The sequence below is a fragment of the Callospermophilus lateralis genome, chromosome 13 (assembly GCF_048772815.1).
Source record: "Callospermophilus lateralis isolate mCalLat2 chromosome 13, mCalLat2.hap1, whole genome shotgun sequence".
Taxonomy (NCBI): domain Eukaryota; kingdom Metazoa; phylum Chordata; class Mammalia; order Rodentia; family Sciuridae; genus Callospermophilus; species Callospermophilus lateralis.
Genome location: NC_135317.1, coordinates 29,069,630 through 29,088,742, shown reverse-complemented (window position 1 = coordinate 29,088,742; position 19,113 = coordinate 29,069,630). Strand labels below are relative to the sequence as shown.

Below are 19,113 nucleotides of genomic sequence, written 5' to 3'. Positions count from 1 at the left end.
CCAGGCACGGTGGCACATACCTATAATTCCAGCAACTTGGGAGGCTGAGTTAGGAGGATCACAATTTCAAAGCCAGCCTCAGCAAATGGTGAGTCACTAAGCAACTCAGTGAGACACTGTCTCTAAATAAAATACAAAACAGGACTGGGGATGTGGCTCAGTGGTTGAGTGCCCCCAGTACAAAAAAAAAAAGTATCTTTTTGTAAAATCAAATATAAATGTTCTTTAACTTTGAACAGCAATTTATCCCATCCCCCCAAATTAAATAATCACGATGCTCTCCATTTCAAATGAATATATAAAGGAACGGATATAAAGAATCCAAATGGTTTGATGGCTTGTCAATAAAAGAAATCAAGTGTCCTTTCACTATAACTTTGTTTCCTCACACTTCTATGCAATTTTCTATATACACTAAAGGAATTATTCAGAGCATTATTATGTCAAAAAAAAAAAAAAAAGAGTAGTCTAGTATAGTACCTGCAAGGCAATGCATTGTGGAAGAAAGTAGACATATAAGAGAAAGAAGAAATGAGGATACCTTCTCTACTGAGGAAAGGAAGGCAGGAAATGGGCTTCACCTGCAGCACTAACTTACACCGAAATATACCAAAATATGTTAAGTGAAAACATCACGAAATCTACCCCCTACAATTAATCTTTTTCTTTTTTTTTCTGTAGTGCTGGGGATAGAACCCAGGGTCATGCTCATGGTAGGCCACTGCTCTACCACTGAGTTAAACCCCCAGCCCTAAAGGTTTTGTTTTTTTGTTTTTTTTCCCCTTCTCTTCTGGGGATTGAACCCAGGGCCTTCCACATGACTACCACTGAGCAACTCCCCCAGCTCTATAGTTAATTTTTTAGTACAAAATCTCTGCTTAATTTCATTAAGCCATCTCAATGTTTGGTCATCCACTCTATTAACAGCATCAAAACATACTTGCTTATGTACAAGAATCAGTTCAGAGAACAACAATACATTTCATTAGAAAGTACTGCTTACCCAGACTATTATGCTATATAAAAATAAGGTAAACCAAGGTTCTTTAAAGATGGACACTATAAGGGCTGGGCATATAACTCAGTAGCAGAGGACTTGCATAGCACATGCAAGGCCCTGGGTTCAAACCCAGCACAGAGGGGGTAAAAAAACATTGCTTCCAGGATTAACTTAAGTCTTGTTAAATAACTGGAGGATAAAGACTACAATCTCTTAAGCTTTAGTCCTTTGCAGTCTATAATGGATTCAAACACAAGCCATAGCTGGCTGTTACAATCTTCTTCCCAACAGACATTGGTTTCTGTATACCAACCTCCTTAAATTCTTTTAAAGCACCTCCACAGCTGGCCAGAAGTTGACTACACTATCTTAAAAAATAAATAAATAAATAAATAAAAGCAGAGTATAGGGACTGGGGTTGTAGCTCAGTGGTGGAGTGCTTGCCTCTCAGGTGTGGGCACTGGGTTCAATACTCAGCACCACATAAAAATAAACAAACAAAATTAAGATTTAAAAAAAAAAAAAAAAAACAAGCGGAGCATGGTGGCCAGCACCTGTAATCCCACCAATTTGGAAGGCTGAGGCAGGAGGATCAAGTTCCAGGACAACCTTGACAACTTAGTGAGACCCTGTCTCAAAATAAAAAATAATAAGGGCTTAGGATATAGCTCACTGGTAGAGGGCCCCTGAATTCCATTCCCAGTACTGGGGGGAAAAAAATCAACAGTAGAAAATTCCATCTTTAATAGAAGAATTCAGTAATTGTCATGGGCATATGTTTGTGACCCAGGTACCATTATGGAGTGTTTGGAAAGTAAACCTGAATTAGGAAAGCATTCATCTCTCAAGCAAAACAAGATCATCACAGCAGGAAACTTCCTAGACTCTTTAACCCTTGTACTTTCCACCTCAATTCAAGCCACTCTCCAGGATTTCTTAGCATTTTATCATCATTTGTATTGGGCTATTCATGTTCAAGCAATGCTTCTGTATGCATTTGTCTATGCTTATGTTGCAGAATTTTACTCCTTACAGGAAAACTCAAAGCCAGCGGTCTCTTCTACTTCATTTCCAGTTTTCCCCAAATGCCCTAGTTAGCCCATGAGTGTACCTGGGTATGCAGTTATTCATCCATGAAACAAACCTCTGAACAGGTAGGTTAAGTATCTATGCGAATATACGTGGGGTTGAATGTTTGGCGGGAGGGTACTCAAAGGATTCCCATAGTGTGAGGCCTTGTCCCTAAGGCTTACAGACAGGGCCCTACACAGTTTCCAGTAAATGCTACAGAATGACTGGAATGAAGCAGGAAAATGATGTGCTACCAATCACACTCCTTTCCTCCCCTAAATCACATGCTATATATCACTTTTTTTTTAAAAACGAGTTAAGGAGACTTATTCATCACAACCAACGAAGGGTGACTCGGGAATAAAAAACACAGCTTTCCTAAGCTCCAGAAAAATCACAAGTGGTCCAGGGTTAGCCTGATGCCTTAACTCCCCGCCCCTAAAACGAATGGCCTCCCGGCTCCATCCCCGCTCCTCGCCGCCTCTCCAGCGCAACCCCCGGGCCACCGGCTCCGGGTCCCCAGGCGAGGCCTCCCACGCCAGAAGGAGCCTCGGCGGAGGCCCCCACCCGCACCCACCGCAGCAGCCCGGCGCGGCCCGCGCATCCCCGGCCCGCGGGCTGGACGACCCCCGCGGGCGCCGGCCCTACCACCTCCAGCCCCAGTGGGGCCCGGGCCCCCGCGAGAGCCCCGCTCCAGCCGCCGCTACTCACTGCCCATGGCGGCGGCTGGGGAGGCCCAGCGGGGCACAGCGGCCTCGGCGCTGCCTTCGCTCGGCTCCCGCGGCTCGGGCCTCGGCACCGGCTCCGGACGCGCTCCGGCTGGCCCCACGCAGGCTCCGCCCCGAATCACGTGACCCGCGCCCCCGCTCCGCCCGGCCCCGCCCCCAGACCGGGCCCGGGCCGTTGGCCGACGTCCGCCGCGTCGTCATGGTCACCGCCGGCGCGGAGGCCGGGCGGGGCGCCCGGAGGCGGGGATGGCCGCGCTCGTGGGTGTGACTCGAGCGGGGCTGAGGGCTTCTGCGGCTTCCGAGGGGCAGGGGCGGCCCGGGTTTTACCTTTCTGAGCAGGTTTCTCAAACCTGCGCGGAGAAAAGACAGTTTCCTAGTCCGCGCGGGCGCCTCTGCTGGTCCCTGAGACCTGGGGCCCGAGGCCCTGGGAGCTTCCAGTTCTTTGTCTTGTAGTAACCTTTTGGTATTTTGTAAAAGAATTGTTACACATTGTGTATCGTTAATAGCTTAGAAGACTCCTCTTTTCTGCCGCCACTAATACTCCTTCTCCATCTTCTTCCAAATGAGTGTGTCAGGGTTTTAGGCCCCCTGCGTCGTGCCCCTTCCTGGAGCCAGCGTTTTCTGACCCCGTGGGGCACCTGTGACCCCTTCTGGGACAGCGTGGTTAGAAAGCTGCCCTACTTTTTAATCACTCGGCTGCTTTTGAATGGCTTTAGGCTGTCAACCATTCACCGCTACACAGATAAGGATCATGATACCCACTTCTAAGGGTGTAAAAGTTAAAAAACTGAACTCAGCAATTGGCACATAGAAGGCCAATTTTATTTTATTTTTCCATTTTATTTTCCTTACTCAAATTTTGAACCCCTGCAATCAAACTTCTGCTCTAAAGTCTGCTTAAAGGTAACTAATGACCTATAATCACGAAATCCAAGGATGTGTTCTAATGTTCAGATACACGTCCAAGAAGGGAATTATTTATATAATTTATATCAAAAGTCACTCCCACAAAAGCCGGTATTTGATACCGTCGGTGAGCTTTAACGCCTCCAAATGACTTCTCCGTGTGGCATGGGCTTCCTTGCAACCTGGTATCTGGGTGCCAAAGGATTTCCTAGGAAGTGACCCAGTGTCTCTTTCACTACATTGTGTTTGTAGAGGCAGTCAAGAAGGTCTGCTCAACTTCAAGGAAGAGGGCAAAGAGACACCACCCCTAGAGGAGGGAGTGGCAAGGTTCTGGAAGACCCTGTGTGACTCATATATTGCTGTGGCCATTTTTGGAAAATACAATATGCCACAATCAGAATCTCCCATTCTTTGAATTCATTCTTACCTCACTCTACTTTGTGAAAGGTTAATAAAATAGGTACTTGTCACTCTGTTTTTCTGTATGCTTAACAAAACACTGTTGAAATATTAAGAACTGTTTGCTAATCTTGTTCCCAAAATGTGCTGTCCCCAACTGCGAACTGTTCACTAATCTTGTTCCCAGAATGTGCTGTCCCCAACTGCCAAACTGCAGAATGTAACTTCCATCCCTGCCCTCTCCAAGGAAAGTATATAAGCTCTGCTTAAGCTGTTCTCAGGGCTCTTTGCTCTATCTCTTTGCTCTGTTCAAGTGAGCTCTGAGCCCCAGCATGCTGGTCAATAAACCCTTTGCATGAGATAGTCTCTTGGTGGTCTCTTCCTCCGACGCTCGCCTGACCTTTACACTTTGTATTATCACTTTCATATTGTCTAATCTCCCTTTACATCACAGTAAATTTTGGGACATGGAACTTAATTTCTGTATCATCTGCAAATGATTGCCTTAAATGCACTGTTTTTGTGAAGGGCACTTGACCACTGGGCTACATTTTCAGCCCTTTTAATTTTTTTCATTGTGAGACAGAGTCACACTAAATATCCCAGGCTGGTCTCAATCTTCCTGCCTCAGCCTCCTGAGTTGCTGGGATTTCAGGCATGGGCCACGAGGCCCAGCTTAAATATGATGTTGACACAAGATAGTCAGCTAATTACATGAACACAGTATCTTTAAAATAAAGATGCACTAAATTGAAAATCTAACTGACAACATAATTTACTCCTCTTTACTGCCTATGTCTGGGATAGCTCTATATTTGAAGAGTGAGACTGGGAGTAAGCTTTGTCACCCTGGGTAATTTATGAATTACACTTCTGTCATTCTTCAGTCTTTCTACTACTACATGTTACCCAGGACTTTTCCTTAACTAACTACAATATGCCAGCTGGTCCTCATCAGGAATATCACTGTACTTTGACCTCTCAAATTCCTTTAGCATATACAACAAGAAAATTTTTCTCTCCCTAAACAAAATAGTTTTTTTCAAATAGGCTATTAGTTTACTAATGACCCAGGGCAACCTATCTATCTTTTACTTCTAAGTATTTCTAAGATTCAAACAATGCCATTCAAGAAACTAAGAGATATGAGGGGAGAAAAAAGAAATTACTTTTCTATTTAAACATACAACATTAAGGGGCTGGAGATATGGCTCAAGTGGTAACTCACTCTCCTGGCATGCGCGGGGCACTGGGTTCAATCCTCAGCACTGTTAGGTGCAGGACAGGCTGAGTAAGCTGTCTGCAGGGCATGCCAAACAAAGTTAGCTGCAGGATGACCTGGCCACTCATACCCTCTGTCTGGTTCTTTATCAACTATTTGCTTCAAGCCCAAACGCCCAAGCCCCCACTCAAGGCTGAACACTCAACCCCCTCCTCAAGGCCGAACATGTAACTCCCCCCCTTGTGCCAACAAGGCAGCTTGCAGACCCAGAGACCTCATTAGATTTGGGCTATAAAAACTCCCTCCTGCCGGGCCCCTCTCTCTCTTGCTATCTCTCTTGCTTTCTCTGTCTCTCTTTTGCTCTCTCTCTCTCTCTCTCTCTTCTCTTTCTCTCTTTTCTCCTCTGTTGCACTGCTGCAATAAAGATCTCTTGGTTGCTCTGAGTGTTGTGATCACTTCCCTTTCAAGCACCACATAAAATAAAATAAAAGATGTTGTGTCCACCAAAAACTGAAAAATAAAAAGTAAAAAATATTCTCTCTCTCTTTCTCTCTTAAAAAAATAAATAAATAGACAACATTAATAACAATTTTCATTAAATATAACTGTAATTTTACTGATTTACTTGAGTGGTGCTAAGTTACATGATGAGGCTTGATACAAGAAAAAGTAGCAAGGTATGCAGAAAGAAAAGGGAGGTAACTATTATAGAAATGTTAAATCAATATACTAATACACATATTTAAGATGTGAATTATGAATCTGCTATGCCCAGAACATCGATTCTGAAAGATATTTTTAGTTGCATGTTAAAGTGGAGAGGGAGTGGGTCCATTCTACCACCAGAATCCCCCATAAATTCTCAGAAAAACAGTGTTATGACCCAAGAACAGCATATGGTAAAGGCTCCATAGCACCAAGCCAAGTGAATCTACATAGTTTGCAGTTTGGTTATGCTTCTAATACTGTTGTAGGGACAAAGGAGGCAAGGCACCGAAAATATCAGGAAACCGTTTTATTTGGCTGCAACCAGGTTCAGAGGGCACAGCTTTTGTTGTAATCAACTAATCCCCTGAACCCTGAGTTCAGGGAGTTTCAGAGTTTTATACCCAGCATGCAAGGGGAGGGGCTCAGAAATTCACAGTCTGCAGAAGTTCACATAAAAGCAGCTTTTTCTTTCACTGTTCTGGGCAAGTTAACTCTTCAAGGTCAACACCTGAGAAGGGGGGAGCTTCTTCTCCCCTTTCTTTCCTCCCCCTGCCAGCTGTTACCAAGGAGCCCAGTTGTAACTTATCTTAAAAATGTAGACATCTTTGTGAAGTCCCAGCTCAAGGCCAGAGGCCTTGTTTGCACATTTCTACAAAGTACTATACTGGATATGTTTGTGAAAAACTAGTAAGAGGGTGTCCAGCACCTGGAGTGCTGGTATCTTCTAGGCCAGTGGCCAAGTACACAGGGCGACACGAAAATAAGAAGTTTATCTACAGTGAACTCTTTTGCAGTGACTCTTTTGCTGACAGTCCTAAAATCAGCCTTGGTGAAGAGGGCTTTTCTGTGGAAAAAAGTACTAGGTGTAATTTCAGATGGAGGGAGTCAGTTGGTCATCTATAAGAAATCCCCAAGCATGCCCAAGGACATTGGGAAGGTCCCTCTGTTAAAGTGTTCTTTAAATACCACAAATAAATATATTGCATCTGGGACTTTCACAACCAAAACTGATTAACCAGGAGCTGAAATCCCCATATCAGAAACCAAAGTCTGATATCATAAGAACAATTAAGGGGTTAGGGATCATGGCAAAATAAACCACAAATCAATGTCATTTAGCTAAAACTATTTAATTTAAAAGTATACTGTTAGAAGATCATATAGCCAGAGGTTTGTATTTAATAGGACTCAGGATTAAGGATGATGGATAAAACCTTGAGGAACACAAATTGGAAATAATTTAGTTTTGGCTGGAGGATGACAGAATGAAAATGATGGTAGTAATAAGACTTTGAAAAAAGGAAAAAAAATAAAAATAACTAAGATCCAGTTTTGAGGTCATCTGTACATGGCTTTAAATTGTAGCTAAAGAATGTTTCCCTGTCTTACATGTTTAATGACAATGGAGTCTGGAATCATGTAGCTAATGACCTAGTTCTCCAACTCACATCTAATCAAAACATAACACAAGTACACTTTTAAGGATAAAATTTACTAGTTTAATTCACGTGTTTATAATAGATGCCCTTGTTTATTCCACCTATTCCAAATTAAATTGTCTGAATCAATTCCAGCATCTCAGAGGAATACAAATTTTCATATTACCTAAAAGAAAGGGGAGAAGAGAGGAAATAGGCCTTCCTTTCTATAACAGTTTGCTTTAAAAGAAGTAAGATTTCTCAAAGGACATCAGCAAGAAAAGGTCTTGGTGAGGATATCTTCATGCTGCTGCAGGTGCACCGTGCCAATTCCTACTGCAGGTGCTGCCAAAGGGGGTCGGCTTACGAGACGGAGCTGTCATTGAAGGAGAGAAGAGATAAAATGATTTGATTGGAGTTCTGCCTACTTCCTCCAAGAAAGTACATATATTTCTCTTAGCTTATTTAACCATAAGTCACCTTTCTGGAGAAATAATGAGTCAGAGAATGATTAGAAAGAAATATATCAACACTAACAACCAACCAGATTCTAGGCATGAGGTGGTAGTGGGGATTGAACCCAGGGCTTATGTGCATTCTAGGCAAGAACTGCCCCTTATCCTATTCTTAAGTAACTATCATTTGTTGTTAGCTATAGTTTCCTTAATTAGAACTATTTACAGGGGCTGGGGATGTGGCTCAAGCGGTAGCACGCTCGCCTGGCATGCATGCGGCCCAGGTTCGATCCTCAGCACCACATACAAACAAAGATGTTGTGTCTGCCAAGAACTAAAAAAGAAATAAATATTTAAAAAATTATCTCTCTCTCTCTCTTTAAAAAAAAAAAAGAACTATTTACATGTGAATGTGATTTGAGTCTAGCAAGCTAGCACTGAATGAGTGAACTCTGTTCCAATCAAAACAGAATAAAAGACAAACAAGTACAATTGCTTGTCTCATTATTTTCCCCTTCCTAAGGAAAATCAAGGAGTATATCAGCCTTCCATGAATACCAGCTTTGTAACTGGGCCTTGAACAAGTGTTAATTTGGTGTATGGTGTTTTAGTTTTTGTTTTGAGATTCGGACTTACTCTATTGCCCAAACTGGCCTCGAACTCCTAGGCTCAAGTGATCCTCCCACCTCAGCCTCTAGAGTAACTGGGACTACAGATGCACACAAGGGGACCCAGCTAGTCCCATACTATAAAACAAGTCTACTATTATCCTGCTTCTCCAAGGCTTTGACTAAAAAGGCTGAGGGAACTAATGAGAAAGGGAGTAAACAAGTAAGGGCTTTACTTTGGGGAGTTAATAATCATACTTTCATTTACATGATATTATAGCTTGTGTATCCTTAATCCAAAACCTGAAATGCTCCAAAATCCAAAACTTTTTGAGCACCAAGTTAGTGTTTTCTTCCAAGGGAATAGTCTAAAATTAGAATTTCTATTTTAGTTCATCTTTAAAGAATTGGACTGAGGATAAGCCCATCTGTCAGCTCTCCAGGAAAAACATGCCTTCACTCACACACACCTCAAAACACCACAAGAAAGCTATTACCTTGCAGGCCAGTTGCTTTTCAAACCTTGGAGCAACAAAAAACCATGAACCCATGTTCTGAGGCTCTTCCTGACTCCATATAATATCTACAAAAAAAATAATAAATTCATTTTAGCACCTCAAGTAAACATATATACCAAAAGCAGGGTGAGGAGAGATGGATGAATAGATATCCAACCTCAATTAAATATGTGCTTTTCCAATATGGCATTGTATTTTTTTTTTTCCTGACAAATACATAGTCACACATTCACAACCACAATCACGATACAAATGGTTCTACCAGTGTCCCAAATTTCCTCATCCTATCCTCTTGTAGTCAGTTCCCCCTTCCACCCCCAAACATTGGCAACCACGGATCTTTTCTCTATCCCTAGAGTTTTACATTTTCCAAAATGTCATATAAATGGGATTGGGGTGTAGCTCAATGGTGGAGTACTTGACTAGTATGCTCAAGGACCTAAGTTCAATCCCAGCTCTGCAAAACAATACAAAACAAAAAACAATAACAACATGTCGTATAAGAAATGATTTAGGTGTAGTTCCTTCTAGTCTTTTTCCTTCTGTATGTATATTTATATTTGTATATACACATAATTATAAAAATTCACCTTAATGAACATAGAATTAGAATTCTGGAATATATGGTTTTGTATACATTTTTGAATCATGCAAAAAGCAAACATTTTTATATTGCTAAATTCTCTTGGAAAGATGATATTAAAGGCTATAAGATCATCTATTTAAAAGATGTCATATTAACAGAATCATATTATATGTAGGTTTTTCATCCTGGCTTATACATTTGTGACTTATACATGTTTTTGTGTATAGCAATATTCACTCTTTGTGTTGGGTAGTATGATATTGTACAGATGTTTATTATTGCTGTGGGTAAATTATGCTTATTCATTCATTGAATGAATGATATTTTGGTTATTTCTTATTTGGGACAATTACTAATAAAGCTGCTATAAACATATGTATATGGGGGCTGGGAATATAGCTCAGTTGGTAGAGTACTTGCCTCACATGCACAAGGTCCTGGGTTTAATCCCCAGCACCACTACTACTACTACTACTACAATAATAATAATAATAATAATAATAACAACAACAACATATGCATACAGATTTTTCTGTGAATGTGTTTTCATTTCTCCTGGGTAAATATCTGGGAGTGGGATTGCTGGGTAATGTGGTACCTTGACATTTAACTTTATAAGTAACTAATTTTCAGGGTGGCTGCAATAGTTTGCTTTCCCATCACAAGGGAGTAGGGGCTCCAGTGCTTTGCATCCTCATCAGCACTTGATATCATCAGTCTGTTGTTTTATTTTGATTTAACTTTAGCCATCTTGGCAGGTGTATGTCCATATCTTTTTTTATTTATTTTTTTTATTTTTAATTTTTTTTTAGTTTTTTGGCGGACACAACATCTTTGTATGTGGTGCTGAGGATCCAACCCGGGCCGCATACATGCCAGGCAAGCACGCTACCACTTGAGCCACATCCCCAGCCCATATGTCCATATCTTATATTGGCTTAATTTTCATTTCCCTTACCACTAATGACATTGAGCCTCTTTTCAAGTGCTTGTTTGTCATCCAGTGCTTTGGAAAAGTGCCTTTTCAAGGCTTTTGTACAGTTAGAAAAAATTGGTTGTTTCTTAGCATTGAGTTCTAAGAGGTCTTTAGATATTCTAGATAGTCTTGTCAGATATGTATTTCCAAATATTTTCTCTCAGCATGTGGCTTGACTTGAATTTTCTTCACAGTGCTTTTTATAATACAAGTTTTTTGTTTTGATAAAGCTAAATTTTTCTTTTATGGAATTGGTTTTGGTGTCATAACTAAGATATTTTCATCTAACCAAGGTCACAATGACTTTCTTCTGTTAATTCTATAGTTTTACATTTAGGGCCATGATCAATTTGGAATTAATTTCTATATAAGATGCATTCAGACATCAAATATTCCAGCCTTGACTTCTATTTTTTAATTATCATATATTTCTCACAAATGATAGCACAGCATTGATAATCCCCAAACTCTCAAGAAATTAGCAGTTTTAGATGACAGAAGGGCCGAACTAAGAGGGACACCAAGAGAGACACTGACTCAGGAGTACTTTTTTTCATATTCTTAAACTCCGTGAAATTTGATTTTCTTTTCTTTCTTTTTTTGGAACTGGGGATTGAGCTCAGGAGTGCTTTACCACTGAGCTACTTCCCCAGCTCTTTATTTTTTTTTAAATTTTGGGTCAGGATTTCACTAAGTTGTGTAGGACCTCGCTAAATTGCTGAGGCTGATCTCCAATTTGCCATCCTCCTGCCTCTGGCTCCAAAATTGCGGGGATTACAGACATGCACCGCTGCACCTGGTGAGATTTGATTTTCTAATAACTCACACTTCCCCCACCACCTTTTGAAATCTGAAATAGTCTGAATAGATTTCATATAACTAAAAAGCAAAGGACACTAACAAGAACAACTCTTTACCTTTCACGTGTGTATATTTGCTCATCTCTTGCTGTAGTGAATCCAATGGGAAAGGGCAGAGTTCCTCTATTCGAATCAGGGCAAAGTCATGTTTCTTGGTCCCTAAAGATTCTCTTTGTTTCAGCAGGGCATAGAAATGCTTACCACAGCAGAATACGAGGGTCTTCACTCTGTTGGGGAGAACAGGAGCAACAGAATGGGGGAGAAATGCTCCCAAGAATTGTGTCCGAGGAAAGGGGAGACTATATTTCTTCAGTGGCTCACTAATGAAGCTGTGGAGGCATGGTAACTGGGGTCAGTTATCTGCTGTGCCCTGGCAATCCTCTTGAGCCACAAATGCCTCTGAAGTTCATTCTTTCATACACACTCTAACTCCTATTTCACTGCCTTAAAAAAAAACTTATGTCAGGATAAGGTCTGGGGATGGAGCTCAGAGGGAGAACACTTGCCCAGCATAGTACCATGGTGAGACCCTGGGTTCAATCCCCAGCACCACAAAAAAAAAAAAAAAAAAAAAAAAGAATAAAATGAAATTATATCAGGGTAGAGGAGATTTTAGCTACTTGGGATTCTCTAACATGAACTAAACTTTACTACTAACTGAACATCTACCCCCATGGTATGAAAACAGAGAAACAATTAAATTACTTTTTTGGATCCACAGATGAATCACCAATGACTGGTTTGAATGTTGTTCCTGGTGCCATTTCTTGAAGAGTTGACACAGCTGCCTAACGGAGAGAAAAAGCCTTACATGTATCAACTAGTGGAAAAGAGATGCAGCTTTCACTTATAAGGGATCTTTCCCACAAGTAGCCTAGAACTGAGAGTAAGCACCCAAACTAACAAAAACAGTATATTTCCCCAAAATATAGACTAAAGTTAAGTAAAATTGCCTTTTGTCTATGTACACTACCAGTGTCATGATAAGTTTTGTTTTGGGGGGTTTTTTGGTAGCACTAAGATTGAACCCAGGGCCTCGCATATGCTAGGCAAGCACTTTACCACTGAGCTACATCACAACTCTTTTTGTTTTATTTTGAGTCAGGGTCTTGCTAAATTGTTTGGGATGGCCTTGAATTTGTAATCTTCCTGTCTCAGCATCTCAAGTATCTAGGATTACATGAATGTGCTACCACACTGGGCTACAACAGAGTTTTAAGAATTCAATGGCCAGGGGAAGGGAGGGGGCATGGGGTTATTAATGATGGTGGAATGTGATGACCATTATTATGAAAAGTACAGGTATGAAGACACGAATTGGTGTGAATATACTATGTATACAACCAAAGATATGAAAAGATGTGCTCTATATGTGTAATAAGAATTGTAATGTATTCTGCTGTCATATATATATATATAAAGAAAATTTAAAAAAAGAATTCATTGGCCAAGATAGCATACATCTATAATCCCAGCTACTCAGGATGCTGAAGCAGGAGAATCTCAAATTCAAGGATAGTCTATATATATATATATATATATATATATATATATATATATATATATAAAGAAAATTTTAAAAAAAGAATTCATTGGCCAAGGTAGCATACGTCTATAATCCCAGCTACTCGGGAGGCTGAAGCAGGAGAATCTCAAATTCAAGGATAGTCTGGGCAATTCAGCAAGACCTTGTCTCAAAAAAATAAAAAAGGTTAGGGGTTGTAGATCAGTGGTAAAGAACCCATGGGTTCAAGCCCCAATAGTGCAAGAAATAGCAAAACTAACAATAACAATAATTTTAAGAATTAAAATTTCAGACTGGGCACAGTCGTACATGCCTGTAATTCCAGAGACCGAGGAGGCTGAAGCAGGAGGACAGAAAGTTCAAGGCCAGCTGCTGTAATTAATGACACTCTGTCTCAAAATGAAAAATAAAGAAAGGGCTGGGGATGTACTCAGTGGTAAAGTTCCTGTGGGTCCAATCTCTAGCACTACAAAAAATAAAAATAAAATTTCTAATAATTCCCTTAATAATATACATGTTATATTTAATATCACTATGATAATATGATTTGAGGAACAGGAGACAATCTTGGAGATACAATGAAAGTTGGATCAAAAATCCCAGATACATGGGCTCAGGTTGTGGCTCAGTGGTAAAGTGCTTGCCTAGAATGTGTGAGGCACAGGGTTCGATTCTCAGAATCACATTAAGTAAATAAATAAATGAATAAATAAATAAGGATATTTTTTAAAAATCCCAGATACATGTTTCTTAGAAATAAATTGTAGGGATGGGGTTGTGGCTCAGTTGGTAGAGTGCTTGCCTCACATGTGTGAGGCACTGGGTTTGATTCTCAGCACCACATATAAGTAAATAAGGTCAATCAACAACTAAAAAAGTTTTAAAAAAATAAAAAAAATAATAAATTGTAGTAATTTAACATTTTGATTTGATCCCTTTAAGATTGTTTCAAAAGCCAGGTACGGTGGTGCATGCCTATAATTCCATTGATTTAGGAGGCTGAGACAGGAGGATCATAAGTTTAAGGCCAGGCTCAGCAATTTAGCAAGACCCTCAGAAACTTAACAAGACCCTGTCTCAAAACAAAAAATAAAAAGGGTTGAGGATATAACTTGGTAGTAGAGCATCCCTGGGTTCAATCCCCAGTACCAAATACAAGACAAAACAAAAAAGATTGTTTTACACTATCTGTGTCAAAAGAGCTCTTCCAAAAGAATTGTGTTAAAGAGGTTGCATTAGCTTTTCACTTTCGTTCTTTTCCTTCTCTCTTTCTTTCTTTTTCTTTCTTTCTTTCTTTCTTTCTTTCTTTCTTTTTTTTTTTTTTTTTTTTTTTTTTTTTTTTTTGTACTGAGAACTGAATCCAGGGGCACTTAAAACACTAAGCCACATCCCCAGCCCTTTTGAAAAATATTTCATTTAGAGACAGGGTCTTGCTGAGTTGCTCAGGGCCCCACTAAGTTGCTGAGGCTGGGTTTGAACTGGCGATTCTCCTGCCTCAGCCTCCCAAACTGCTGAGATTACAGGGATGTGCCACTATACCCGGTACATTAACTTTTCGTGAATGTACTGTGACGCTGTGATGCTTCTAGGCTGCTGAGAACATTGGGTGAAAGAGAATAAGTAGACCTCTACAAACAAACAGCAGAAAACGATGATCATTATTATGAAAAGTACAGGTATGAAGACATACCTGTACATACATGGAAACAACTTGAAGTACATTTCTTCAGCATTGATTCCCTGGCCTGAGACTAACAGTATCTGCTATAGACATCCCTCCTTACAACACAAATGGACAGCAAACTATATTTCCAATTATTTTTTTCCAGTTATTCTTAAGTGGCTAAAGATAATGAAAGCAGCAAAGTTAATTTGAACTAAAAAGATATTTCTGTAATTTAGAAATATTATTAGACATAGAAAAGAGAGAAAAGTGGAATACAAAAAATGACAAGGGGAGAAAAGCTTATTAACCCTGTAAGTAGTTTTCTACTTACAGGGTACCTGAGCAACATCTTTGGAGAAGCCACAATGAGGGGTTTTCTGAAGTTCCGGACCATTTGTCGCCTAAGCAAATGGAAATACTGCGCAGGAGTAGTTGGGTGTACCACAAACATATTCACGGTGTCTCCGTCCACCCCCTCCTCTCTGCTGTCACACATCTAGATGAGAAATGGCAAGAAAGGAGAAAGAAGTTCAGATTGTCTATTTCAATCATAGTAACAATATGAAGGCCAAAGGGAAACGTGTTTTCAATTAGAGCAAACACACTTCTCTCCATTAGAGAAAAATATTGCAAGGTAAATTTATGACCTGTGAAATACTAACCAAAAGAGAGTTCTGAGGACTCTATCCATTGGCCCAATGCTTTGCCATGTTAACACAGCGGTTCCCAGGCAGACCTAACTGCAAAAATCATCTGAGAAGAATCTTTAAAAAAACATATTTTGCCAGGTATGGTGGTGCACAACTGTAATTCCAATGACTCAGGAAGCTGAGGCAGGAGGATCACAAGCCCAAGGCCAGCCTCAACAACTTAGCAAGACCCTAAGCAACATAGCAAGACCCTGTCTCAAAATAAAAAATAAAAATAAAAAAAACAAATAGACTGGGGATGTGGCTCAGTAGTTGAACGCCCCTGGGTTCACTCCCTAGTACAAAACAAAACAAAACTTACAGTTTAAGGTATGTATGAAGCTAGCTACGGGAGGTACTTCTTTCTTTCTTCCTTCCTTCCTTCCTTCCTTCCTTCCTTCCTTCCTTCCTTCCTTTCTTTCTTTCTTTGTTGTTGTCATTTTCTGGCACTAGAGATCAAACCCAGGATCTCACATATACTAGGCAAGTGCTCCAGCACTAAGCTACACTCCCATTCTCTGCAGTAGGTAGTTCAAAGAACCTAGGAAACAGAGTAACATCTCTAGGGATCCAACAGCATTCAACATACCTGCAAGAATCGCTCTATGCGACAGGAGGAGTGGTCTGGCCCAGCCCCATCATAGCCATGTGGAAGGAGAATAACAATGCCACTCTGCAGGAGCCACTTGGCCTCTCCTGGAAAAGCAGGATGCAGGCAATAAGAACTCCATGAAGCAGGTGCAAAATAGTCTGCCATGACTTGGAGAGTGAAACAAATGTCAATTTGAGATCTAACCCCCCAAAAACCTTTCCATTACATGCATTTGCCAGCACTGTCACCTAGCACTGTCACACCATACTTAGGGGGAAATATCCATTTTGCTTGGTAAAAAACCTATAATTACATGGGTCCTGGGCTTTAGTGAGTAGAAGACAAACTGAAAGATAAAAGTCCTGGCTTCACAGACAGCATGTGCCACTCTTGACTTCACTGCAGACATAACCCTTAACAAGAATGGGCATCTCCTCCCCTCCTCACAGCACGGCTGACAACATAGGCTACTGTCCTCAAATGGAAGGTGGAGGACACTTCAGAACAGTCTAGTTCAGGCTCCTGGGGCACTTCTTTCCTCATAACTAAAAAGTTAGAGAGAAACACAACTATAGGAAAGATCTAGGACATATAATCAAAATCTAAGAGCAGGTACCCCCCAGAAAATGGGACTGAAATCTGGAGAGACTTAAAGACTTTTCTTCATACACGTTGAATTTTACAATAAACAGGTACTGCTTTTGAAACTTTCAAATGTCAGACACTTGAGAGACCTGGATTGTGGGGAGCAGACTTCCAAGTCTACCACTGACTCTCACCACAAAACCTCACTGTTGCCTGCTGATTTCTTGTGCTATAGTTAGTCACTCAATATACCCCCAGAACAGCTGTGGAAGTCAGACAGCCTAGAAGCTGGCAGGTACATCATAGCTCCCTACAGCCAGGCACAGTCCCCAGGAGACAGAAGGTGCTCCCTGCCCAGCTGTTGAGTGGTACACGGCCGGCTGCTGACAGAGCACTATGATGTTCTTCCCAGCAGCTTGTCAAGCTGTCTGACAGCTGCCACATGCCAGTGGATGACAGGATGAGTTCACGACTATCCAGAGATGCTGTGACATGCAGGAGTCTCAATAGTAGCAGTGTCCCCCTTTCATTCATTTGTCCCTATGAGGTGCAGGCCATGCATCCGTCACCCAGCCACACACTGACACCGACCTCCGGAGATGAATGTGTCAAAGATGATCTGGGCTCCATTGAAGAAATCACCAAATTGAGCCTCCCAGATGGGCAGCAACTTTGGGCTTTCGATGCTCATCCCATATTCAAATCCCAGGACAGCTTCTTCTGACAGGGGACTGTTGCTGACCTAATCCCAGGAAAGAGAACCAAACACTGGCATGCGAGGGGACATCTGGCAGGGGCCCACAAAGCGAAAGCATCACATTTATACAAACCTCTCAAAGGCAAGAGGGACGTAGAGGGAAGCTTTGCTTTCATTCATCAACACTCCTTATTGCTCAGTATCAGTGATGCATTTGGGAAAAGTCAGGACAAAGAGAGGAGAAGAAAAACAGGTTGGAATATGGGTATTAAAGATTTTCTCCAAAGAAAAACAATACATTTCTCAGATGGCCTACCTTTGGAGCTGTGAGTAAAAATGGGTCATCAAAACTTTTTTTAAAAGTCATTCAAATAAAGATGGAAAAGTTACAAAATAAAGGCCTATTTTGATCAGAATCCATTATTGAAGCATCACATTTTCATGATAAGGTAAAAGAACAATCATGTTATATTAAGATTTTTAAAAAGCAGAATACAAAATTAATCTCTGAGGAGGTTAAAGAGACATGATAGTTAAATGCAACATAGTTCTGGATTAGATTTGAGAAATATATTAGTAATAATGCATCAATGTTAATTTCTTGGTTTTGATGGTTATATTGGGTGATGGAGACTGTCACTGTAGGAAATACAAACTGTAGGATATCCGGTGAATAACTTGCTACCAAATGGTTGGTTTAGGATGAGAAAAAAGGTTCCCTTGTATCATATAACCAACTTTTTTGTAATTTTGTGTTTATTTCAACATTAAAAAAAAAATTTCTGGGTTTTTTGGGGATGTTTTGTTTATTCAATTTCTTTTGAGAGATGATCTTGCTATGTTATCTAGGACAGCTTCAAAATCCTGGGCTCAATCAATCCTCCTGCCTCAGCCTCCTGAGTCACTGGAACTATAGGTATACACCACTATACATAATGGTGTATCCCTATAATCCCAGAGATCCGGGAGGCTGAGACAGGAGGACGGCAAGTTTGAGGTCAGCCCAAGTAACTTAGAGAGATCCTATCTCAAGACAAACAAAAATTTTTAAGAAGAGCTGGAGATACGAGATACAGATCAGAGGTAGAGTGCCCATGAATTCAATCCTTATTACCAAAAAAAACCAAAAAAAAGCCTGCCACATTTCTCAGTTGTATGAGTGTCATAAATAGGGCTTGGGTAGTCACTTTACTTGGATCTTCACCTGTCCTCACCTCCTTCTTCATCACTCTTCCTACCCAAATGACATACCTACTCCTTATGTATTCATGCCTTCTTTCTGCCTCTTCTGGGACCTGCTCCATCACCCAGACCCTCCTTTATTGGCTTTCTCCCCTCAGCACATAGACATTTGAAAGCTTTAAAATAAAACAAGAAATATTCCTATGACTTGGGCTCCCCTGCCATTGCTTCCTTTCACAGTAAACTAAGTACAGATGCTTCACAACTTGAGATTGGATCATGCCCCAATAAAATCATCATACAATACAAATATTGAAGGCCAAAGTGTGTTCACTACATTTAATCCACCAAACATTCTATCTCAGCAATGTGGCACTCTACAGAGTGTCCACTGATCCCTTCTTGATCGTGTGTCTGATTGGCAACTGTGGCCCACAGTAGCTGCCCAACATGGCGAGAGAGGGCTGTACTACCTGTAACTAGCTCAGCAAAAGAACAAAATTCAAGCTATGGTTTTTATTGAACATGTATTACTTCCATACAATCATAAAGAAGCAAAACTAAGTCAAACCAGCATAAGCCAGGGACCATTTGTATAACTAGTTTCTGCCTGTCACTCTGGGAAACAGCTTGGCATGAACTCACCATCTACTTCCCAGTTGCTAAGTGTAATTGGCCAGTCATTCTTCCTCTTATCTGACCCTCCCTCCTTGAGCACAATG

The 19,113-nt window shown here is 40.8% G+C and overlaps 2 protein-coding genes across 3 annotated transcripts in view; both read right to left on the bottom strand.

The window, feature by feature from the left end:
• Positions 1 to 2,888, bottom strand: part of Sec61a2 (SEC61 translocon subunit alpha 2) — a 29,709-nt gene extending 26,821 nt beyond the window's left edge. For both annotated transcript variants that reach the window (XM_076831493.2, XM_076831494.1), the window contains exon 1: positions 2,783 to 2,888. In XM_076831493.2, coding sequence (XP_076687608.1) covers positions 2,783 to 2,789 — 7 coding nt within the window. In that variant the 5' untranslated portion in view covers positions 2,790 to 2,888. The remainder of the gene's footprint in view (positions 1 to 2,782) is intronic.
• A 4,631-nt stretch (positions 2,889 to 7,519) lies between these two features.
• Positions 7,520 to 19,113, bottom strand: part of Dhtkd1 (dehydrogenase E1 and transketolase domain containing 1) — a 40,921-nt gene continuing 29,327 nt past the window's right edge. The window contains exons 11-17 of the mRNA XM_076831463.1: positions 17,104 to 17,254; positions 15,925 to 16,031; positions 14,978 to 15,142; positions 12,161 to 12,243; positions 11,513 to 11,682; positions 9,013 to 9,098; positions 7,520 to 7,828 (exon numbers count right to left, since the gene is read on the bottom strand). Coding sequence (XP_076687578.1) covers positions 7,724 to 7,828; positions 9,013 to 9,098; positions 11,513 to 11,682; positions 12,161 to 12,243; positions 14,978 to 15,142; positions 15,925 to 16,031; positions 17,104 to 17,254 — 867 coding nt within the window. The 3' untranslated portion in view covers positions 7,520 to 7,723. The remainder of the gene's footprint in view (positions 7,829 to 9,012; positions 9,099 to 11,512; positions 11,683 to 12,160; positions 12,244 to 14,977; positions 15,143 to 15,924; positions 16,032 to 17,103; positions 17,255 to 19,113) is intronic.